General features: G+C 41.3%; 2 protein-coding genes across 2 annotated transcripts in view; one reads left to right on the top strand and one right to left on the bottom strand.

Moving 5' to 3' along the window:
• Nucleotides 1–11,770: 11,770 nt before the first annotated feature.
• dctn6 (dynactin subunit 6) lies at nucleotides 11,771–16,004 on the bottom strand. Its single transcript, XM_005750369.1, has 7 exons — nucleotides 15,725–16,004; nucleotides 15,427–15,491; nucleotides 15,215–15,320; nucleotides 15,007–15,095; nucleotides 13,096–13,143; nucleotides 12,438–12,580; nucleotides 11,771–12,329 (listed from the first exon to the last, which is right to left on the bottom strand). Exons 1-7 carry the CDS (start codon nucleotides 15,757–15,759, stop codon nucleotides 12,231–12,233), a joined length of 585 nt encoding a protein of 194 aa, XP_005750426.1. The 5' UTR covers nucleotides 15,760–16,004; the 3' UTR covers nucleotides 11,771–12,230.
• Nucleotides 16,005–17,571: 1,567 nt separating this feature from the next.
• The window catches only part of LOC102195661 (zeta-sarcoglycan-like), a 53,306-nt gene continuing 45,695 nt past the window's right edge, over nucleotides 17,572–25,182 (top strand). Inside the window, exon 1 of the mRNA XM_005750368.1 lies at nucleotides 17,572–17,944. Within this exon, the coding sequence (XP_005750425.1) occupies nucleotides 17,906–17,944 (39 nt within the window). The 5' untranslated portion in view covers nucleotides 17,572–17,905. The remainder of the gene's footprint in view (nucleotides 17,945–25,182) is intronic.

Here is a 25,182-nt window from a genome sequence, read left to right as displayed (position 1 = left end):
GGGGAGGGAGGGGTTTGGTGTTGGTTGGGTGGGATGCACCCTCTGCTCGGCTTTATCAAGATTTATCAAGTGCTGCAGGAGCTTCAGTGGAAAATCTGTACCAATCACCCTTTGGACCACATGAATGTTATATCTGTCACCACAGCACATATTCTTATATGTCCTGGTTTTATCCTTTGTTTTGTTTTTCATCAGCTGCTCTGGGCCTTTATTACACGTGCATGTTCTTATAGTGTGTGTTTCTTATATATTTACTCAATGTCAGAGGTGTACAGCTAACTTTGATCTAAAACTCCTCTTCCTGTCAGCCTATAGAAGTTTAACCACACATTTAACCCCACTTTTGTTTTAATAAAAGAAAAAGAAATATGTGAAAAAATTAAAATTACACAAAAGGTTCTGTTAGCTGCGTAAGAAATGTGGTTATGTTTGTATTTATTTGTTTGTTTGTTTGTTTGTTTGTTTTTACTGTGAAAAAAACATAGGAACTTGAACCAGATTGGAGTCTTTGGTGGATCTGTTCTGGCCCCTGGGCTTTATGTTTGACACATCTGCTGTATGTTTAAGTTGTGATATTTTATATGAAACCAATTAAGCATAAAGCCTGGAAAAAGTAGAACTATTCCCTTCAAATGAATCTAAATTGAAAAACTGATTTTCCTCACATTGTGTATAAAGAATATTTTTTTCAAAAGTCTTTCGTTTGGTAATGTCCAGACCTTTATTAGACCTCTTGAGAACATTCATAAACAAAGTATGGACACAGTTAAAAACACAGTCAAAGTATCTGGGGAAATCACAGACTGTATATAAAAGATGGCATCAAACACTGTGACATCGCACTTTGGTTCGTCGGCTTTTGTTATGAAGCATAATCCTCCACTGCAAAACATGAACAAGGTTTACAAAATAGTCTTAATTTATTATTCAATATGAAGTGAAACGGGTGACTTAGCCTATAAACTCAGAGGTCAGAGCAGAAAGCTGTTTTCTGATAAACGTGTGTATGACAGGAAGTCTTTTTGCAACTACAGCTATCACCACCTGGCTTCTTTCAATAGAAAGCAGATTTAAGGCACTTTCTGCACTGGCTTCATTTGTCAGAGACAGAAGCTACATTCATGTTTATGGGTGCAGCCACAGGTTGTAAGGGATTAATCACATAGACACAGGTACTTGTTAATTAGTCCAAAAATAACATACAAAAGGCTGTACAATTAAGATAATCCACACTATCACTGGATAAATGTATAAAAAATGCTCCAAAGGCTCCAAACACTACAAACATGGACAAAAGGTCAAAAGGAGTTCATGGAGCCTGGCTGACACCTAGCAGCCTAGTCAACCACACACTTAACTTTAAAACAATGTAAACTGATCAAATGTATTTAAAAATTCAGTATCTGTACAGTTGTTATGTAGGGAAAATATGTTTTTTAAACTATGTGTTTAGTTTTGTAGTAAACTTGGGCCATTTGACTAGAAGTCTACAGGGACTGACTCACGTTTGAAATCAGCCTCAAGTGGACATTTGAGGAACTGCATTTTATGACTTTAAAATTTGACTTCAAGGTTGCTGTTGGGGATTAAATTCAGCTGAAATGATTCAGCACTCAGCAGTACTACTACATGCATGTTTATTGTTTTTCTCCCCCCCACACACATCTATACATGTGAGATGTTCTAGTCACTCTCGGTGACCAACACTTTTAAGTCTCACTCACATTCGCACCTACAGGTGCTTTTAGGACTGCAAGATGAAAACTCCTCATATAAAAATGAATCACCAAGGCTCAAAGCCAAAACTTTATTGCAGTGGGGAAACAGCACAAATCAGCACACTGCTGTGCTACTGAAAGTATACACGAGGCGTGTGAGATTGTGAGACAGTCTTTTATACTGAGTCTTTATATATTGGTACTCGACACATGAGCAGCCTTGTATAACCGTTAAACCCTGATCAGTAAGCAGCTATTACTCGTAGTATATTTTTCAAATGCGTCTTCATGTTGCCATATAGTTTTATGCACCATAGTTTTAAAGTCACTGATTTTACTGTATGTCTATAACCTGTTGACTTATTAACCAAGTTGCACTGCAAACATGGTGAGCATAAAGGCATGCCCACTCAGGAGTATTTCTCCCCTCTTGAAACGCAGAAGTCAGCAAAATTCATTGTCTGCAAAGCAGGAGTTACAGACAATTATCAACCTGACTGCTTAATAAATTTCACGTGGCTCTCAGTTCATCAGTTCAAGGCCTCGGAGGGCTTCTGCCGTTTCACCCGAATGGTTCTTCTCAGAGTTAGAGCCCGTCTCTGTGTGGATTTACAGTGAGCAGGTTGAAAACAAAAGAGGAACTGGAGATAACACCTGTAAAGTGCTCAAGATTGGAGCGTGATTAGTTGCGTCACTTCACGGTGAGCTCACTTATGACCTCAGGGTGCAGGGGTAAAAAACGACAACAACAAAACAGCTAAACCCTGGAGGTGTGGGAATAATGTTGCGACAACAACAACAGGAGAAATGCTAAAAGTTAAAATATTAAAAATGTCACTGGTGTTGCCTGCTGTTGTCTACGGTGAGGGCTGCAGAACAGCCTTAAAAGCGGCGATCAGGTGACAAGGCAGCCTCGAATTGTTTTTACCGTTTCAAAACATTTATTTTGAGCAACTGCCTCACTTTGTATTCCGCCGTGAAAAGTTCAGGAGCTGACAGCAGCTCCGTCGTGGGGACTTTGACTATATGTTGCGTGACACTTATTGCACAGGACAGGAGCTCGCTTTTTTATGACAGCCTGCGCAGAAAAGAGAGAGAGTCTGTCTTTTTTTTGCTGAACTTGCACCTCAAAGGCAACAAAAGAAGGAAAAAGCAGTCGTCGTGGATGGGTCGTACAGATTTCTGCTCTTTCCCCTCCCCGATCACGTCTGTATCAATTACGCCGCGTCTGAAGCGCGCGCGCCGAAGAAGGGACACGGCAGAGTCTTTTTATGCTGATGAGAAGCGGCTGATGGGAGAGGGAGGAGGGTCTCGGAGCCTTCGAAGCAGATAAAAATGGAAATGTTCCCCTTTGCTTCTCGACACCCCTGTATCAAAGCTTCCAGCCCGAGTCTGGGGAGCAAGGAGGGGGAGGAGAGGTAGGAAGGCGGAGGAGAGGATGGGATAGGAGTTGAGGCGGGGTGACGGAGAGAGCGGGGTGGGGGAGATGTCCCAGCTGTGTTTGACAGGTCTCAGGGCTGAGCTGTGTGGTCTGATGCTCGGAGAGGGAGGGTGCCCACCACCATAAACACACACACACACACACATGCATATATAAAGACAGACAGACACGCTGAGGATGTGTGTGTGTGTGTGGGGGGGGGGCGGGGGGGTGGGTGAAAGAGGAGCCGGCAGGAGACAGACTGGTCACGGTGTCCTGGGTAACATGTCAGCAAGCTTTGACATGGTCCAGCCCAACATGAAGATATCTCTGTGTTATCTAAGGGGCTGCTGGGTTAGCAAAAAGCAACAATGTCAGGCAGGCTGCTCAGAGAAGCTTTGTTTCTTTAAGAGTTGATAAAAACAGAAATTGCGTGCATATTAATCTTGTTAAAGAGTCGGGGGAAGAAGGTTAGAACTAATACTTGAAAGCTACAATCAGGAGCCGGTAAAGTTGGATCAGCATAAACATCATCTAACCCAGCTGTGTTTGAACCTGAAAAAAAAAACAGGCACCTACTAATAACTCAGTTCTTACCTTATTATATTGGTTTGATATTTCACCACCTTCCCTGAAGTTCTTTTAAATGAGCCCTGCTGGGGAATTTCCTCAGAATCAGGTCTCAACAATGTCCGAAGACTTCTCGGCTCACACAACAGGAGACTACTGAAAGCACTCGAGTTTGGTTTAGCTGTCTGAGAGGGCTTCAGGAATCAGACTTCACACAGATTTTGAACTAGGGACCTGGCAACACAATGTGTGTCATTTGTGCCTTCCTATACATGCATCTCCACTGGGAAATGTCTGGGAAAGCTGAGGCCAGGGATGCATGTGTGAAAACAGCTGGCGGCTCTTGTGGAAGTGAAAATGGAAAGGCATTTTTGTAGCACTTCCCCAGTCTTACCGACCACTTGAAAGCGCTTGACTACGCCTTTCAGTACAGCCCGTAATTGTTTCATTCTTATTTTATTATTCCAAACAAAAAGTGAAAGTAAGAAATTTGTTGCTGCACTGCTGCCAGATCATTAGCACGTAATAGCCCAATATGTAACTCTTATAACATAAAGTGTAATTTTTACACTCTTTTTTTTGTTAAACAGATCAAGAACACGAGCCTTTGCATAATAACTATTTGTCTTTAGAGATCAGCAGTTACCTTTTCTCTGAGCCAGACCAGCTGTTTCTTTACTGTTTCCACACTTTATGCAAGGCTACAAGCTGAAACTGAAGCTTAAAAATTTTCCCAGTATCCTTCCATTGTTTCCCAATATGTCAAAGCACTGCTTCAAGAACCAGAGAACTTTTCTGTAACAAGCTATTCAACAACCAAAAGCAGGAGTATTGAGACACAGATTATCTAGTACCTTCTTCTGGATCAGTGACTCATGGCTAAAATGCCAGCTTGATATTAAGCCCAAAACAAAAATCTATCATGACACATCGCCGATGTATTGACCAGCGGTGGATCCCTGAGCGAGGACTCCCGTGGATCTTGCAATCCGCTCAGTGAGCACTGCAGTCAGATGACTCAACAATGTCTTGCTTTGCCTGTAACGCTTCCACACCCTTTCTTTGCATTCCGGCAAACTCCTTACAAATCAACAGTTCGTATCTTTATCCTGTATTACCAAAAGAAAAAAAAAGCAGAGGATGAACAATGTTGCTAGATGTCAACTGTAAAAACTGTCTGTAAACCTAGTAGATCAGTGTTTGGCAGGGCAATGCACTTCACCCCTTTGAGTGATGTGGGATAAGTGGCTCTTATTGGGCTTGGAGCCAGGTCATTCCATTCCTTGGACTTACTGATACAGAGTGTTCCTCCCTTATTCTCGCTGCCCTTTGATCTTCCTCTAAGATCACTAATGAGCAATTTGTGGTCAGATTGACCCGCTCTAATTGGGCTAGAGAGGTTTGGTGCTTTGTTTCAGTTTGATCAGTCCTTTTCGCTCTAATTAATTACCCCCACCTCCGCGCCACAAAAAAATCACACTAAGTCACAATACCAGTAATTTTTTTTAAAGCTTTTTTTAATGGGCGAGCTTGTTCTCTTTCCTTTCTGTCCTTTCAAGTCGTTGTGCTCAGAGATCGCTGCCTTCAGAGACAACATTTTGCTGCAATAAAGCCTTCTCTATTTTTTACTAAGCCACTGAAGCCTTTTTTAAGCAGTGTCTTTTCAGCTATGCCTTTGCCTCTGGGCAGCCTCTGTGCATACTTATTAAATGTGCATACTGCGTTAGCTTGTAAAGTATGTTTTGATCAGTTTTCCCTGATAGCCAGAATCTGTAACTATTACGTCCATGTTGTACAGATCCTGTCACCCGCCATATATCATGAATGGAACATAAAACACAGAAGTCAGTATGGCTGACTACAAATCCAGAAAAAAATTAGAAGACAGACATTTCCTTAACAGTGTGGACAAAAGGAGGGGATGCCTGACTAAGTTCCTGGAAATCTACTAAGAATAGAAAAAAATAAAAAACATTTTGTGCTCTCTTTTCTACAATGAGATTCAGTTTTACTGTGGAGATACTGTAGCTTTTCTAAGACTTTAAGCCACGACATATCATGGGAAACATTATTTTAATCAGGGTGACCAACCGTCCTCTTTTCCCCGGACATGTCCACTTTTCACGTTCTGTCCGGGGCGTCGGGGGGGATTTTCGAGATTAATAAAAATGTTTCCTGTATTCCGACAGAGGACCCATGTGTGAGGAATGCAGTAGTTGCTCAAATATTGGTGATAAACCAAATAATTGCGCTGCTTAATTAGCTTTATTTAATTTAGCTTAGTGGTAGAAAAAAACTTAAGCAACTTGCAGAAAACAATGATTACCGTTTCGTTTTGTTTCGAGAATCCGTGTTGGCTTGAAAAGTTTATTCACGGTTACATTAATATTTCAACAGTATTAACAATATTGAAGTTGGACTGAACATAGCTTCATCATATATTGTTGTGCCACGTTTATCACCTAAGATTAGACTTTAGGGTCAATGTGAACCACAAGTCTAGCCCATAAATGTGCCTAACCTGACTCATCATAATACCTTTCTGTCTTTATGTAATGGACCTGCAGTTGTGTGAAGATAAAACATCCTAAGCAAGAAGGCACAAACTTTTGTCAATAGACACTACCATAAACCTTAGTGGTTCGCTGGGCAGAGGACGGGTTAAGTAGAGAGCAAGGCATTGTGTCAATTCCCAACTGTTGACTTAAGACATTGTAATGGACTCTGATGTTCCCTTTGAATGTTTTTGAGTGGTCCTAAAATGTCCTGGGACAACTACTCTTCTGTTGTGTAGCAGAAGTAATAAAAGGTTAAAATAAAACCAGGGCCCTAAAGCCTTTCTCATTCCTACTGCCTTTAATCATTACTGAACAATGTGCAGGTTAAAAAAAAAAGTAATTTGCTTTCTGCAGGTTGCTTTGACCAGCCGAATTACTTGGCACGTATGTTACATTGGCCTTTGCTTAAAGTGGATATAAATTATGTATGTATGGTCATTGTCATTTTTGCTCCATTTCGTTCTTGTTCTTTGATTCTTATTCTTGTGAAGTCACCATTTTAAGCTATCGTGATGATATATTTTTTTAATGAAATATTGATTTGCAGTGCAGAAAAAACATGTTCTTAAAAACTGTATTTTGAGTACAATATTTAAATTTATACAGGGGAACATCTGCGTTGAGGATGCTGAGCTTCATTTATTTATTTCACGCATTCTTGTCTTTTGTCCATTAAGTCCTTATTTCAGTGCCATATATGCACATATAAAATGGAAAAATGTAGAATTCATTTATGTAAATGGTAACATTACCATGCGAACAGGCCGGTGCTCAGGAGAGGCAAGGGCAATGGATGAGAGAAGGAGGGAGATGGAGAAACAGACAAATATTCTGTGGCAAATGGAAGCATTTAGTGCGACATTCACCTCAAAAGGTCCTGTCATCTTAATCTCAAGAACTGCCACCATTGGTGGGTAGAGTAAAAGACCTCGCCCAAGCTGGTAAACATGCTATGACTGAGTGCTTCCAGACCAAGAAGCATCACTTTTCTTGGCCTGCAATCAGAGGGTTTAACCTGGGACTTCATGATTCAGTTCTGAATCCTCTTGAAGTGTTGACCTATTTGTAAAAAACAGAAAACAAAACCCAGGAAACTTAATTAATAACCTGGAAATCTGCACCACTCGCTCATCCATCTCACAAGGTCTGGGGTCTAGCAAGCTTTATTCATCAAGATTGAGGGTGTAGGTTTTAAATAAACCTTCTAATTAGAATAATATAAAATAATAAAATAATAAAATTGCACTTATCAACACTGAAGCAGTATTTTTTTGGATAGTCTGTATTACACAGTAAGCCTTAATATTAATCAGACGACATCATTAAATATCCAAAAATGCTCCAACAGCACAAACAAAGTGCAAAGGTCCAAATACGTGACTCATCGGTTCCCGTTTCGCATCGGGGTGTGAGAGTCCGTTCTCATTCCCAGTGTGTAACATACCGACAATTTGTCACATCCCGAGGCGTCTCATAGTAAGGTATCCTTCGGCGTCCTTATGAAACGCGCCAGATTGTGGATGGAATTCAATAGAATGACGCTCCTGGCAGTAACACAAGTTTTTGTATTCCAGCCTTAACCCTAAATTTATCCCTAACCTTAACCACAAGCTTAATCATATTAGATAGTGTTTTCCAAAGTGATTCATGATGAGAAAGTAAAATAAATGTACATGTCTAGATTAATTCCAAACTGTTCTCATGTTTCCGAAGACGTAACATACTGACAATTTGTCACAAGTGTCCATCACAGCCACTGTCTGTTCTTTTCGTACTTCTGTTTTCTGATGTTTGATGTTGTTTTCACACTTTTGCCATTTCTGATAAACTTCATTGACACATTCCCTTCCCTGCTTTGATCTACTTGTCAACCAATCAGCATTGGACTGATGCACCCACATGGAGCATGCTATTGGGATTTCAGAGGACTGCATGTAAGCACGTTTACATTGGTTGAAAAATCCTATGTGTAGCCTCTCAGCTAGCATGGGTAAGTTAGCCAGTAAGCAATTAAGTATGCAGACTGACGCAGGTAAGTATACTCCAGTGGTACATTACATAGAACAAGGTTAACATTATTTCTTTAACTTGGCATGTCTATAATGAGGTACCACCAATGTTCCCTCTAAGCTGCGCGTGTGCGCAATTACGCAGGCACGGTCTCTGCGCACAGAAAATCTGCGTTGCGCACAAAAAAGAAAAAATCGAATCTGAATTGAAATTCAAATGAATACTTTAACAATTCTGTTTTGCAGTGTTAGTCTCTGACTGGCTGCTGCCGTATGGGATTAGAACGATGCCACCTTATCCGATAGTCCAGCCAATGATTCACATTCGTATATACGCAGCTAATCAACGTCGACAGGCTATGACAGCGGTGTTTTGAGATGTGAGAGATTTGAGATGTTTAGTGCAAATCTTGTGTACTTAGTGTGCAGTGTAGTCAATAGTTTTGTTGTGTGTCAGAACAATGAGGCGACAACTGAATGTTACAGGTGTTACAGGAGCGATACATCCTGTTGTCAGGCCTGCAGGTATCAGGCTGTTGTTCTCCTTCATCTCATAGTGGACAGAAAGTATTTTTTGGAGTGGCACAAATAATTTGTGTGGCAGAAAATTTGATGCAGAAGAGCTGATTGTTCTGTAAATAGTTTGAAATGTTTATTTTAAAAAACGCCTTGGCTGCATTTTTAGGTAAACAGCTGCAAAAAACTTTGTTTGCATAACTCAGTTACTTTTTTGAAGAAGTAACTATATAATTAAATTGCCCAAACTGGTCATTATATACTGTATTTTGCAGACAGAGAGTTACAGGACTCTCTCCCAGACCACAGACTCATACTCATAATACAAGTCAGAGCTTTATAAAAAAAGAAGAAGAAAGTTGTGTTTTCAAAATTGGAGTTCAAGTTATTGTTTACTTACAATAGTGTTAACATGCCACACAGGTCATGAACAATATTTTTTTAAATTTTCATTGTAAGTGGGCTAAAGCAGTTAATTAAAAGTAGTCTAACATAAATGTAAATGCTGTAATTGGATTATTTTAATAAACCAGGTAACTTGGATGGATTCGATGCTGGCGTGACCACAGTGCACACGTCTGCTGTTGCTCACAGTGGTCCAAGGGACCCCCCAGGGAGTTTGTGTGTTCGCTCAGACACATGAAAAATTAGAGGGAACATTGGTTACCACTACTACTACCATGACCTACCACTACTTTCATCCCACATATACTACTAAAACTAAGCTAACTTTGGCCATGTTAGCTTAGTTGGCCTGCTAGCTTATGAGAGGTTTAATTAAAGCTATTTTCTGCAGTGCCAATCATATAAAATAATTTTACAATCACACATTTAGAAAAACATGCTTTCAAGCACATGCTGCATTGTCTGTAAATATCTTTATGTTTACTGCATTACTTGGTTCTAAATGTCTCCCAAGTAAAAGCGTAGGTGTAAGCTAGCAAGCTGTGTGGTTGTAATGGCTTGCTGGTACACTGAATGGAAGTGATCCATTTATCATTCCACCAGTGCTTTCCCTGCTGTAAAGTCAAAATGTTTGCCAAGCAAAAAAGTCTATTGGCATTAGGTGTGCATACTGAAGTGACAGTCAATAATGGTTAACCAGCATCAAGCAACACCTGCCACTGGAAAGTGGCTCAATGAATACCAGCAACATACCACCCGAGAGCAGCAGGGAATGTGACATATGCCACTGAACCAGGAGTGGCATACCACTCCACACTTTTCAACAAGGGTGTCACTTGGTGTTTAGTCATAAAATAAAGTGCTGTATGTACTGAAACCGCGCAGCCACAGTAATTCAGATTTGACCAAAAGTGCTGCACTAACCGAGTGACGCTGCAAGCCACAGAGCCAGGCAGCTAACACGGCAAAAAAGGCATGACATCCAGAGGTTGTGGGTCCCCTTGTGATGAAATTAATAATTTCTGTGGGACTGCAATGGAAATCACTGCGCCCTATAGGTCACATTTCACTTTTCGAAGGTGGACCGGACCTGGATGCAAAGGTCAGCTGTCAGAAAGCTTTTATGTCCTCCAAAAGCAACTGGTGGCCTGTTTGAACATGACGAACTACAGTGGATTAGACCAAGACTCTCTGACTGCAAGTGCTGCTGAAAGCACCATAATAGCTCATTAAAGAGCAAGAAAACACATTCTCTCACCCTTTTTTTCATACCAATAGTTACATGTTTCCAAACGGTGCTGGCTCACATTGTTTTCCAGCAGCCTGCTCAGTATCCAGCACTGTTTTCCCATCTAAGATCTCATACTTCTCTTTGTTTAAGATAAGACATTATGGAGTGTTCAAAGAATGCTGCATATTGTAGCTAAAGCCAAATAAAGACTTGAGATTTAAAAAAAGAAAAAAGTGAATACCACTGCAATCTAGAGCAGCCTGCTTTAACAAATAAGTGGAAGCTGGATAATTCAGTTTCAGAACTGTACAGTAAGGGAGGGGTATAAATAACTGCTTCCAAATATAGCACAATATTTGAACTTCCCCTCACATTCCTGCTATGAGCTGCTATCACCATGGCCATTTTGCCTGCGTAAAGAACCCACTGCAGATTAAAGGCCACACCAGCCCCCCATGAGGTGTTTGTCACTCTCCACATCCGTGCAACTGTGCGCAGCATCTGTCTTCCTTGTCACATTAAAGTAAACTGACCGCTTCAGCAACACCCCAAAATAAAAATGAGGGTAGTGGAAAAAAAAAAAAGAAAGCTGAAGAAGTGAGAACAGAAAAGAGCCTAGACGTGGCCCCGGCTGCACTCCGTTGTTGAAGTAATTAGCCCCCTGGTTGACGTGCACTCCTCGTGGGACTCCACCGTGACATGTTCAAATGAGTATTGGCAGTGTGCGACACCAGCTGTGGGCCTCCTGCAGGGAGCCGCTGTAGCATGCACTGAGCACGACACCAGCCCTTTAGACTCCGAAGAGCATGAGCAGTGGCCTTGAGCTTGTTTTACAGCTAAAGGAAGCAACTGTAAACTGTGACTTCTGAACTTTTTATGTCAGGTGATTCAGGCGGTGATGCTCTACTGACTGTCCACCAAACACACACACACATTCAAATCTGTGTCTGTGCTACAGATGGGCTCAGCAACTCTAAAAGGGGGCTTAGACACGATGAGGGGAGGGCAGCCAGGCATTAATCAGACCCATTCTGCAGCAGAAATTGAACCACACCCGCTCTGTGTGGAATTCCCACTCTACCCACCCACAGCACCAATTTGGTAACCCCTGGTGGGAGGACACATGACTGGCAACACCAACATATCCAAGAAAGGGGGCTGCCACACCCATCCTTATCTTTTCAAGGCCTCACTTTTGCTCAGTGATCGCATTTATTAAATCATAAACGAGTCACAGCCAAATCACGCTTCATTTGAAAGGATTATATTTAACCACACACAAACTCGATCGTGTGAGTATTATTTCTAGAACACACACAAAAAAGATATTTTTAGTCGTGTTATTTAAGAACGCTGCTTTAATTGGATATTTTGCATCACCTGATGAAACAAAGGCTTCGTAGCCAAGAGCTGCTCAACAGTTCCTCCTAGTGGTTGAATAATATTATAAAAAAAACTGAGCTTGAAAGGAAACCTATTTGAATCTTTACTGCATTATTTATGCCATTTTATTGGAACATTTATAAACATAGATGAGACACATTAGTGTAAGCAGACATGATACATTTGAGATTTCAGGTCCAAAGTAGATCATAAATAGTCACAAAATTGATCTAAAAAGCGAAAGTGCACGTGATTGTTTTCGCTGGATCCGTGAAGACGGGCATGAAGAATCAGAATCAGACAGCGAAATGCTGAAGTGTAAGATAAGTACACATGAATTCAAGTGAAGTGCACGAGTGTAAGGTGTCTGTGTGTGGAGGTGCTTGGGACTGCAGGAGGTTTCAATCCTCTGGATCCTCATTAGTTTCTTACAGGCGTGCCGTTTCCTTTCACCGTTTTCTTCAGGTGGTGGTAGTTGGGCAGGATCTTCATGAGGAAGTCCAGCTGCAGAGTCTGAGGCTATGTGATTAAAAAATAAATTAAAAATCATCCCAGGTTATTACAAATGTGCCTACAAGCCAGCAGAACCTGGAGGATCGCAGACAAGCATCAGCGTGAGGCACTGACCTGTGGCTTTTCACTCTGCACACGCCTGATGCAGTTTGATCCGTAGACGACTGTGTTCTCCGGCACGACCTCGCACGTGTTGATTTGACAGCACGCGCCGACGATGCAGCCGCTGGTCAGGATCACGTTTCTCCCGAGATCAGCTGGGAATGAACATTACAAAAACACACCGTCAAAAATATGAAAACTGGGCTCACTGTAAAACCATATTTACATGTGAGTTTTAGTGGTTTTTGTAGATTTAAGTAAAGACATGTGAACAAACAATGTGTCTTTGTGACAGGCTGCTAGTAACATAGTACCTAATGATGCGTTGTTGCAATCTTTGCTAGGTTTTCCATTATGTGTTGTGACACTGTCAAATACAAAGCTCATCTCTGAGCAAAGTGATTTTCTGCTTGAATGATTTATAGGTTGGTAGTGAGTGGCTTTAAAAGACAAACGAAAATGGTTAGGTACAAGGACTGGACTGGAAATGGGTGAAAAGGCAACCAGTATCCAAAGAGAAATTTTAAAAGACCTTCAGAAAGCCTGGGAAATTATTGCTCAAGAGCACTTTAAAACATTGTAAGAAAGTCTGGATCCTTGGAAGCAAAATATCAAGAACTCAGGGCGGGGTCAAGACTCAAGTTTTTTCTAATGTTAATGCAGTACTTACCCTTGGACTCAATCACATTGTTGTCTCCAATTTTCAAAGCTTGAGAGACTGTGTCAGACTTGTCAAGGACTTCAACCAGTACATCAGGGGAATGAAACAACTGATATGTAATCAAAAGCTATTGCATACTGACTTATATTGCTGTTTTCATACGTGCTTTCCCTTATTTTCTGTCATATATATTGTTACAGTTGTGAGTAAACATGGACAAATACTAAATACTAAAGTCAGCGTATGTACAAGTAATCCCTGTGACCATTGAACTCGTTTTCTACTCTGTACAATGTCATAGCGAATGGATAGCTCTAAAATAGTCATCTCAGGCACACAGCTCTAGCTGTGACCACAGAAGCTCCACCCACCAGCCATTCAATCCTTCTGTTTGATAGGGACAGCCAATCACAAGGAAGTTGTCTTAATATGATGGTTCTTAACATTTTTCCACAATGTCCGCTTCGGAAGCCAAAAGTTTGATTTATTTTTAGGTTTTTTGTTTTGTTTTTTTACAATAAACAATAAAATAACAAAGATCCAAGATAAGTTTGAATGTGATGTGATGCAGTATGTTAAAAACTAGCCAAAAATGCATACCAAGGATCCCAGCTGAGCACAATTACAAAGAAGCGATGACACAGTGATGAATAATCAGACTTTCCCATATTTGAAATGTTTGTTATCTTAACTTCACTGTCTTCAAACATTCTCAAAACTATGTCAAAAAGAAAGTTGTTTATTTAACAGTTTGTGGGGCATAAACTGCAACTAAACATGGCACTACTTTGTCCTAAACCTCTCGGGCGTGAGAGGAAAATCCCTGCTCAGCACAGGGGTGCGACTCGGCCAGTCAGCCAACAAAAATTGCTCCCTTTGGCACTGCTGGTAACTTTTCCGTCTTTAGCCTGAGGCGATGACGCTGTGTGAGTTGTGATCATTGGTTTCCTGTAAACCTGGTGGAGTTTTTAATCAGAGATGTAATCATTTACGAATGTGCTGCTATGACTGAGTATTTTTCTACTAAATCACCGTCTTTCAAAGAATTGCCACAGTTTGACTTATTCGAGTTAAAAATTCATAAAAAATAAACAAAGAGAAATTGATTAAAACTGCTTATTGGCATGGTAACCTACATGTTTTTAAATTACCGGAAGCAAAACCGTTTTCACACGCTGTGCCAAAAAAAGAAAGAAAAAAAAACTGGCCTCCTATTTCTTAACTAACCCTTCATAAAACAGTTCATGTCACATTCAAATCATGTCCTCCAAATCAAATGAGTCTCTCACAAGGAGGCCTGCACCACATGTTTGAAAACAGCTGGGTTGAGTGGATGAATTTAGAGGCAGCACAGTTACTTTTAGAATAGTTACTAGAACAGTTACTTTTTAGAATATAATAGGAGTGTGGAGTAGATAGAAATGAGCATTAAGTAATTGCACTGTACTGTATGTATATAGTATGTGATGAGCAAGTCAAAGCCTGTTAGTGCTCTCTGGTGGACAAACTCTATATGGACAACAATATTCCCAAATGAGAAAAAGCATTTAACTTATAAAGCAACAACAACAAAATTTAAACGATAATTTAAAAAAATAATAATAATACAAAAATCAGGATTGTATATATTTATTTAATAGGCTAATAATTATAGAGGGCCACGAGTGCCAAAATGAATCAAACAAATACATCATTAAATGTGTCATTAAATCATTAAATTGGAAACAAACACAAATAATTAATTAAATGTATTATATTAATTGATATATGATTAATGATTCATGTATTTAATTAATTATTCATTTCCATTTTAATTAATTAACCACACATTTAATTAAATGATTCATTACGTATTTATTTAATTATTTTTGGCATCCGTGGGCCTACATAAATAATGGCTATTGTTACAGCAAAGGATACCACATCCAACTTCAAACACATTGTTAGTCCCGATTGTCATGGCCTTTGGCTCGACTCCCTCCGAGTCTGGCATTATATTCTCTGGATAACTATTAAGAGACATTAAAGGAATGTAAGTGTGCATGAAAATGATCACTCAGGAAAAAATAAATGTAAAAAAATAAAAATAAAAGCGAGACTGTAAAGTCACACATCACCTATGGGTTACCTGTTAATGATAAGCGCCTGCTCCTCTATTAGATTCCCCTCTCCGATGATTATAGGCCCTGCTTCTGCTATGATCCGCGCTTTTGGGTGGACCACTGTTCTAGCGCCTGTGAATGAAGAAGAACTGGATTTACATGGAGCTTAAAGCAGCAGCTGTAGATTTCTTTATTCTTTCTTTTTATTTTGAAGGTAGTAATGATATAAAAGACTCACCGATAGTCACATCTCCTCTTATTTCGCTTTCAACACACACAACGGCTCCAGCGGCGATTTTAGCACTGCAGGAAAACACGCACAGACACACACAGATATACCGAGATCATCATTCAAATAAACGAGGACTACACGACAGCGAGAATAAGCAGCACATAGATCATCGCCTGGCTGCTACAGTGTCAGCCAGTGCAATACATGGAGAATATGATTGAACATTTTAATTTCCTGACATCTGTCATTGCTTCAAAATACGCCACGCACGGTGCAGTGCAGGTTGGAAAGCAGGGGGGTCTACCTTTTCTGTGCCATTAGTTGCTTAGCGTCGGACATCTTCGTGATGAAGAATGAATTGATCCACGGTCGATTATTTATCCTTCAACTGGGGAGCTCTTGGGTTGATTGCATCTGTCTGGCTGGAACATCGTTTCCCCCCTCTGCTGGGACTCCAACGCTAAAAACGAGGTGCACGAAGTGCAGATTGCAACTTAAGCGACGCACAGTCTAAATTATCTGTGATTTCAAGCCCAGTTTAATGAGCACCAGAAGTTTGTTTGTGTTTTTACACACTCACGCTGACATAAAGATCGCCTCCTTTTTGCTGCACTGTCGGTGTGCCTCCTGCAGGGTGCAACAATCACCAACTTTTGGGAGCTGATGGAGCTGTACAGTGAGCCAGTGACATTGATGCCTTTAACTAACAGAGAGGAAACTCTGTGCTGACCTGCTTGTTCATTTAGTGTCAAATACTCTCACATTTTTGTGTCTACCGATTTCTCCCGGAGAGCGTAGGCTTTTTCAGAATAATCCAATTTCTGCTTTTGGATTGTCCGTTAAGTGGGATTTATATTTTGTAAAGTCAACCGGAGTTCACTATGAATAAACCGGAAATTGAACAATGTGTTATTTTCAGATTAAAACGATCTACTTTGCCATGTTTAAAACAAGCTCAGTTCAATTTTCTAGTCATTACAAAGTGCATCTGATGTTTGTTATGTCCCCCTATTATTATTATCATTGCTATTATTATTATTATTATTATTATTATTATTATTATTATTATGAGAACTTGACTCGTCTTGTTAGGTCTCTTCGGGCTTCTTCAGTTCAAAAAATAGATTTGCTAGGAAATGTCAGGTATTTAACCCCTTGTGGGTGTTGTGCCCTTTGGAGGTGGTCTTGAAGTCTGTGGACCCACTCTTAATTGTGTGAGTCGTCCAATGAATGTAATTAAAAAGGCTTGGGTCATCATTGTGCCCTATACTATTATGCGACCTAATGAGGTCATCTGAGGCAAAGTGTGAGTGGGGGTTGAAGGGATTTCAAGATGGCATTGTGGGTGGCTGACAGCTTTCGTCATAAGCCATGATCTCCTTTCGATGATGGTCCTTTACAGTGGACATAAATAGCCTCCTTTACCCCTTTTTCAAGACACATGTCTTCTCAGTCCAAAATGTGAACGTTGACATCCTTGAAAGACTGACCTTTATACTTTAAGTACTGGTGTATTGTTGTAAAGCAGATACTTTCAGCCAGAGGTTTCTTCCTCTTAAAAGGGAGTTTTTCCTTCCCAATGTTGCCTGTGGCTGCTGGGGTTTCTCTCTATATTTTTTAGGCTCTTTACCACACATTGAGGTGACTAAGTTGAACACACCCACATTTTAATGAATGCATCAGAGAGAAACTTGGGGTTCAGTGTCTTTTCCGAGGATACTCTGACATGCCAGGGATCAAACCACCAACCTTCCAAGATGACCTGCTCTGTCTCCTGAACTAGAACCAGGACCACCCAACAAAGGACGTAGGAGAAGGAGCTTTCAGTGGGGAGGAAAAGAGGAAGACCTCAGAGGAGGCTCATGTATGTAGTAAAGGAGGACATGCAGACGGTTAGTGTGATAGAGGAGGATGCTAGGAATGATGGGGACTGCTAAATGGAGCAACTAAAGAAGATGAAGAAGAAGGTGGTCACTTCTGTATACAGATTAATTTAAAGTAAATAAAAACTCTTGTAACAACAAACAGCATGTTGACTGCTGTGGGTTTCCCTTCTTGAGCGGCGCTGAATAAGCGACATCATTTTCCGACTTTTATTTTGAAGTTAAGCAGCGGAAGTCCAGCTGGTTACTCCGTCATACTTGTCGGCTGTTGAGTTTTGAAGGAGAGCGAAGCGTGTCAAAGCGAGCTGCGAAGGGGGAGCGCGCAAGTCGGAGTACATTAATTAGACCGCAGCTCGTTTGAACACCGGCTTCCGTACACAATACAGCTTAAACACAACTTAAGTGTACCGTTAATATATACATAAAAAAACCAGCCTTCCTGAAACAGCAGGTATATATTTTTTATGCCCCTTCATTTCTCTCTTGTTCTTTCTCTAATGAGAGTGAAGAAGTGGGTCTAGCGGCGCGGCGGGGGAGCTGAATTTCACGCGTTCGCCTCAACTTTGTGGAAATATGTGAAGTGTGATAAATGCCACTGGAAAATGGAGCAGTCGGCTACTCTGGACATAGAGACTCTGAAGGTAAGCCCGTCACAGTGGAAAAAACACCTTTTTTTAGTCTTCGTTTTAATTGGAACCGCGCACGTGCACAGGTGGCATTAACCATAGCTTAAGGCGCATGTCCAGTTTGGCAACATTAAAGGGGTTTCAGGCGTGTTCTGGCCGGCAGGAGGACACCTGTGGATGCCTGTGACATTTTTATCAACGTGGATGATGTTGTTCGTTTTAAATGCAGCAGCTCAAACTCGCGCAGAGTCCTCTCTGCAACAGGTGCGCCCTCCGGCTTCAAGTGTTCCTGTTAAAGAAGAAAAAAAACCTCCCAGCTAATTAAAGATGAATGAAAAGAGTCTGCTTCTCTCTACAGGCAGTAGTGTGATTAATAACAACTGACCAGCGCTCAGGCACTTCAAGAAGCCTGTCTGCATGGACTCCTTCACACATCTCCCCCTGCTCCTCCTCCTCCCCCTCTTCCTTTGCACTACACCTCATATTGTATGCATCCTGCTCTTCAAGAATCACTGTAATGTGACAGCCTATGAATATTCTGCTGCTATGCTTTCTCATTATTATTCCAGCCTAGCAGTGGAGGCAGTAACCTCTGGGTACAGTATGTGCATCTTGTCAGTTCTGCAGCCCCCCCCCTCCAAAGAAAAAAAAAAAGAAGCTACTCTGAAGCCCATCACCCGGTGGCTGGGTGACTCTTATCAGTCGAGAAACCCCTCCTGCCCCGCTCAGAGTCCGTCCTGCAACTTTTCCTTTCACCATTTCCTCCCCGTTTCCTGCGAAGGCTGTGCTCCGTTGAATCCTCTGAATTGACACTGTGTTATCTAATTAAAACAGAGGCTTTGTTCGGGGTGCTTTGTGACAGTATTTCTGTTGATAACGCTGCGCTCAGTCTGGCACTTCACCCTACCCCTGCCCCCAGTGCGTTCCTCTGATGAATGCAAATGATGACTACGGGGTGCTGTCCAAAATGGCCCCGTTGGCTCTCGAAGGATTTGCCGGGGATTAGCAGGGAAAGCTAGTTTACTGTGGAGAAGTGTGTGCCTGTTTACATCAGCAGTTTGTCGACTGTCTCGCACACCATCACTACCACGTTCCAACCTCCCCAGAGCTGCTGAAGAGACTTCACACCAGCTCTCGACTGTAATTAACGATGCGAGGGTCAGAAGGTATCGTCGGCCACATGATAGGTGAGCCACGGCCGGCCTGCCCATGTTGCCACAGCGTCCTTGAGTAAGGCCCAAATTGCTCCCCGAGGCAGCTGCCGTTTGTGTGCGCAAGGAAAACGCATTGTGAAAACGCTCTGTAAGAACCCATCTACCTCTCAAAGGCTCTGTATAAGTGCAGGCAATTTGCCATTTGACGGAAGTGTCTTCAAAAGCAGAGTTGTGTGCTGCAGCAGAAAGGAAACTCGCCCCCAGCCCCCCACCCAAATGGCATCTTCAAACAGCCTGTGATGTGATGCTCACTCTTGGTGCCTGTGAGTGCTCCGACTGAACAGCTGCGACCTTTTGTTGCGCTGGGCTTATTGGAGATCTTTGATCCCCGCTGGTCTCGTACTTACAGTAGAGTTACCTTGTTGCTTTGACTTTTTAAGGAAGCGCGCGCCCGTCCATCGATTTGCCTAGAAAGGGCAACCAAACCGCAGAAGATGAACCCACTGACAAACTATTGTATCTCCTGCAGAGATGAAGGAGCCGCAAAAATTGGATTTCGCGTACAAGTGGAATGACTATTGACAGCAGCACCACCCTACCCACCCCTCGCACCCAAGTGCTTGATTGTCACATCAACAAAATGTGAGAGAGTAACGTCGATGCGGCGAGCTTGGCTTTGAGGAGCGTAATTGGCTTTCCCGCTTACAGTCGTGTATTCAGGCTCAACTGTGCGACCCTTTTGATTGAACTTTCTGTCAAAATAAAAGCCCAAAGAACTGAAATAAATAGGTGCTTTAATACTGTGTGTCAGACTTGGAGCTAGATCGTGTCCATCTATTTTCCGTGCTGCTGCCTCAGCGATTGTGCAGCGCTCGCACGCGGGATGGACGCGTACGAGCTTTCCAGTCATTAGTGCGTCTCAAATGTTTTCTTACCTCCAGCTGAGGCAGCCCTGTGGGACTCCAGTGGCACCGCTGAGCGAGAGAGCGCTCGCCGATTTGCTGATTAACATTATCAAGCATTAATAACGTCTCATTTTCTTTCATTAGGGGCTTCTCAGCTGTATTTTGCTGCCTCTGCAGCATGTCGTGCATTTGATCAAAGCAGCGTGTAGAGTATCACCCTCTGTGCTAATTGCTGAAGATGAGGCACGCCAGCAGTGGGAAGAGACTGCTGGGTAATTGCTGGCTTTGGATCCAGCTTTAAGGTCTGTAGTGAAAGCAGGACCTAGTCCCACCCTCGAGGCGAAAAGTAAAGTGACAGATTCAGATCTCAGCACAAACTTAAATGGGATTGATGAAGAGGCATGTGCAAGGATAACTTTGGTTGTGCAACAAATCCACGCGGATGTTTCCAGCACACTGTTTCATCTACAGAGATAGCAGCTTTTTGGCCTTTTGTACCTCAGAGAAGCTAGTTTCTGTGTAGGTGTTTACTTCCTATGAATAGAACCTGCATGTAAAACAGGTTGTAGATGGTAAACCATCTGAGAGGATTTCAGACCCACCTGTTCACGATAATTCGTTGACATTTGTCTTGAGTGCTGTAGAACATATTTCGATGATTTCAGCACTGATAGCTCTGTTAAATTACATACAAATACAAATCGGTATCTACAGATTTTAGCCGTCAGATTAAAATCATTCTCAGACCTGCAATTGTGAACACAAACGTATGGTTGTTGTCAGTGGTGTAAAGCTTAATTGTTTATTTTCAGAAGACTCTAAAGCTTCGAGTCTCATTTTGGTTAAACTACATGAATACTCAACAATGGTCAGATTATTTTTACTTTAAAGCAGTTCTTGTGACCTGTGCGAAATTTAAAAGGTCATTATTATTATTATTATTAATAATAATAATAATAATAATAAATCCTTTATTTAAATTCGTGTGATCTCTTTTTTAAGAATGACCTCTGTGCAACATATTATAACGACACATGCTTCATCACAAATTTACACACGTACAAGAGTAGTTGTTGCGCGTGGGGGATCGATACAGCATATAGTGTTGTGACATGTTGCATGGTGATTATGTGTCGATACAGGGTGACCAAATTTAAAATATTTATTAAATAAATTAAAATCCTCTGGGAATAATACGAACTAGAGGGATCATCTCATGCACCACCATCCTGTTATAATGTTAGCTGAGCAAAATTACATTAAATTGGCTCAACCGAAAATCCGTCCAACACTGGGTACACTTAGTTTGACAAAGCTGCCTAATTCAGACAAAGCTGATGGAGGAGTTGCACCAGTAAAAATAGGAAGGCATCATCGTTCATCTACATCTAAAAACAAGAACCAGTGTCTGCCTGGTGATTGTATTGAATTTCAATTGTGACTGCTTTTGATGACAGGGTGATGGCACAGGTCGCCTGATAGGAGACAGCTTGTCTGCAGGCAGTCACAGTCTGACTTGGACTGACTGCAGTCACTCTCAGATTGTCAAAGGGTTGCAAATAACTGTTGTCTAATTTACAAACAGATTGCCATCAGTCTGAAAGAGTCTTTGTCGATGAGCACAACCTGAGGGGACTCAGCTCGTTGCCAGCTGCTTGTACTCTGGTTATATTCCTGTAGAACAGGAAGGCTGATGAGGGCAAATGTCATAGTTAATTGTGAGTTTACGTATATGTGATGTTTGGTGCTTTATCACAGTTAATTGTTGTGTTATTAGAAAAAGGCTGCATGTAATTGCCAGCTTGACCCCCAGTCAATCACAGACTGATATACGTGATAACAGGAATTGTATTTTTGATCTCATTTTTCAGTTAAAAGTGGATGTAGAAGCAGGCATATAAACTAGATGTAGAAAGAAAATACTTTGATGAATTGCCAAATGCACTTGAATGGCCATTAAGATATCTGGGTTTGCCTAAAATGTAGACTTAAATCTTCAGTAGTTTTTGCTTAAACCCAACTTATGTATCAACTGATATTAGCTATTAGCTAGCTGTATCGGTATCAGTTTCTATAACAGCTCATAAATTAAAGTTTAGAAAAGTAAAGAAGAGATTGAGGAAACACCCTTCAACAATGGTATCAGTGTTGATGTTGCCTGCTTTTTCCACTAGAGGTCACTCTGCAATTTCTCTGTTGTCAACACGTGTTTGAAACAACACAAACACAACATCCGAGCGGAGTTGGGCAAGAGTAAACGAGTAATCCACAACTTGTTGGTACAATAAAACATTAAAGTTTATAGTTTTCTCTTACTAAGGACTCATAAATAACTGCACCTAACAAATGTCAGAGATTTGCTTTGTCCGAAAGAAAAAATATATTAAAATAGATTTCTTAATCACCAAATGTCAATGAGGGGCTTAAATGCCCCGTTTCGGCTCTACTTTTACCTTCTTTCTAATTGCACAACTTGTGATATTCTGGGCCCATCATTAAAAAACTGAGAATTAGAGCAGTTCTATTTGTTATCAGTGTTTTCTTCTTAAAAGTCACTGTTGTTTCTTGCACTTTGATGCAATTGGACATCTTCATCGGTCCAGGCGTGCGTGTTTGTGAGCGTCAGCTGTGACCAGCATGCTGAAATGACAAATTGACAAAGTGCCAGCCACTATGCACTCCTCCATTAGCTCTATGAATAACCAAGCTTTAGGAGGCAAGAGTGGACCAGGGTAATATATGCATTAAAAACCCTTGCAAAGAAATCACAGGATCTGCTAGCATTGGGAACAGTGGGTTGCCATAGAAATTACAAGTGCTGAAGTTTCCCCTAGCAACAGTGGATTGAAAATAGACTAAAAGTGTCCAGCAGGGCCATGGCTGTAGGCTAAAAGATTGGTTGGAAATAGTTTTTTTTCTTGGAGTTATTAATGTTGATGGGTCCTCTTGGATACCAGTTGTGTAAAGATCTCATGATAATTTTGAGGGTTCAGTAGCTCAGGTCAGTTTTGTGTAAACATCTTCCAGTGTTGTGAAAAGTTGTGGCTGTGAAAATGACTTGCATGACTACACAGAGAGTTGATTTTATGCCTCTGTGTAAGCACTTCTCATAGTGTTCTTGTCCCTCAGCTGTATTGCTGGTTAAATTGGAATCACTGACATTTCTAGGCCAGCGATATGGGTCATTTGTATTTGCTGCTAAGTCGCAACATCCATTTGTGAGACATCTGCTAGCACCAGCAGATGTGACCCAAACTATCCATCCATGGAAACAATCACTTGAAGAGTGGATTAGGTTGTTTAACAGCAGAAAGCTTGTGGGAGTCTTCTTTTAGATGCCGTGTTTGCAGCGAGGTATGCTGCTATTTGCAGGTATTAGTATTTTCTTCAAGGCTTAGCTGTCCTATGTTTGAATGGCTTTTTTTTTTTAAAGGATCCATCACAGCAGTTAATGGTTATTTTAATTATTGAATGAGCTGTCAACATAGAAATGGGGGTTTATTGTACTACATAGGGTGACAATGGTGGATGCTGGGCTCAGTCTGAAGTATGACTTCAAGCTGCTCTAAAGGTTGTTTTTTTTTCCAGAGCAAAATAATGGTGCCAACATGGAAGTGGCAGAAATTGCAGTTTCTCTTGGTCAGGCGTGTCAAACATAAGGCCCGGGGACCAGAATTGGCTTGGCAAAGGTTACGTCCACACTAGCCCGAATAGATTTGAAAACGGCGTTTTCATTGGAAAACGCTCCACGTCCCCCTAGCGTTTTCAGCCAGAGTTGTGCGTCCACATTGAAACGGCCGAAAATGCTTACGTTCTAGTACTGCGCATGCATGAAACGCATTTCTGTCTGCCGTTTATTTACTTTCCGGCTCTTTGAAACGTCGCGGCAAAATGTTGAGCAAAAGCACCGAGTTTTTTAAATGGACTAACAATGAGGTGGAGTTGTTGCTGTGAGTAACACAAAAGTACAAAGTTGCAAAAGCGAGTGAGAATTAAAGAATTTGAAGAAAAACTATGTGGAGCATGTACAGACTGATATTAATCTTTAATAGGGCTGTCAAAATTGAGAGCAAACAAAACAGCTGCTGTATAATGCCCTCAGATACCTTAGTTTACTTGGTCACATGACTGCATCATCGTTTTAGAAAGTCTCAGTTTTCGCAGTCCACACTGTGACGTGAAAGCACCGTTTTCAAATGTATGCATTTCGAGAGCGTTTTGAAAACGCTGCATTTTCCATGAGCGAAAATGCCAATTTATGAATGAAACCATGTTAACTTCTGGCTGCAATAAACCAAAGCGGCGGCAGATTCAATTCAGTATTTCAATAATATTTATTCTCAATATGGGCTAGAGGGCTATCAAATGTAAAAGAAGAAGATTTATTTTTTTATTTCAAAAGGGCTTTTGAGAAAGTTTTCTCAAGTCCTTAAATTAACAAAAGAAAGTAGTTTGAGTTTCCCCTTTCATTCTTTTTCATTAACAACATTTCACATGTAACCAAGCTCAGGAAACACTGACAGCAGCTCTTTTCTCTCTTTCTGTTTCCCTCACTTACTTCTTGGCACGTCTGCATCTCGTCTCGTCACAGACTTTTCTGTTTACGCACCTGCGCACACAGACATTTTCAATGAAGTGACATGACTGGCTGATTAGCATCACGTGGATGAATTGCATTGGTGACCTAGGTTTGGGACTGTCTGTGGGTTTGTGACTTACCAGTGTCAACTATCATAGTTAAAAATAGTGTTGTTAAGTGTTGTAAACAAAAACTGATTAATATTGTAAACAGGCGATGGTTACTCACCAGTTTATTGCATCTTTCAGTAACCAGTGCATCCTCAGCTTATTGACACACTCCAGTAGAAGAAGGTGACTGCTCCTAACAGCATCCACTCCCTCCTCTCACTGAAACTTCTCGTACTCACTAGGAAGAGACTTACCTCCCACAGCAAACATTGAGAGTCAGACTGAGTCACTCACACAAGTGCAGTTAGGCTATTAAGTGTTGAGTGAAGCAGTGGAGACAGGCGAACTGTTGTGGACTTAATTTTGGATTTAACTACCAGTTTATTATCTGTTCTTTCTCTCTCTGCACGCTGTTTAAATGCCCCGCTGTGCCCCGTCCCTTGGCTTACAGGTGGGCCTGCAGTTTGTGCTGACTGAGTATTTGTTGTGGTTTAGGCAGGAATAT

The sequence above is a fragment of the Pundamilia nyererei genome, unplaced genomic scaffold, assembly GCF_000239375.1.
Source record: "Pundamilia nyererei isolate P.nyererei 1_Seehausen unplaced genomic scaffold, PunNye1.0 scaffold00271, whole genome shotgun sequence".
Lineage (NCBI taxonomy): Eukaryota > Metazoa > Chordata > Actinopteri > Cichliformes > Cichlidae > Pundamilia > Pundamilia nyererei.
The sequence above is the reverse complement of the archived record's forward strand: the minus strand, read 5'-3'. Positions and strand labels throughout refer to the sequence as shown.

Bases quoted from the DNA above. Each gene is read 5' to 3' on its own strand.
- dctn6 (XM_005750369.1), bottom strand. From the start codon at position 15,759: ATGTCCGACGCTAAGCAACTAATGGCACAGAAAAG. The intron at 15,321-15,426 runs GTGAGTCTTTTA...CTTCATTCACAG, and splicing joins AAGAGGAGATGTGACTATCG to GCGCTAGAACAGTGGTCCAC. The intron at 13,144-15,006 runs GTATCCTTTGCT...AGTCTGACACAG, and splicing joins TGTGTTTGAAGTTGGATGTG to TCTCTCAAGCTTTGAAAATT.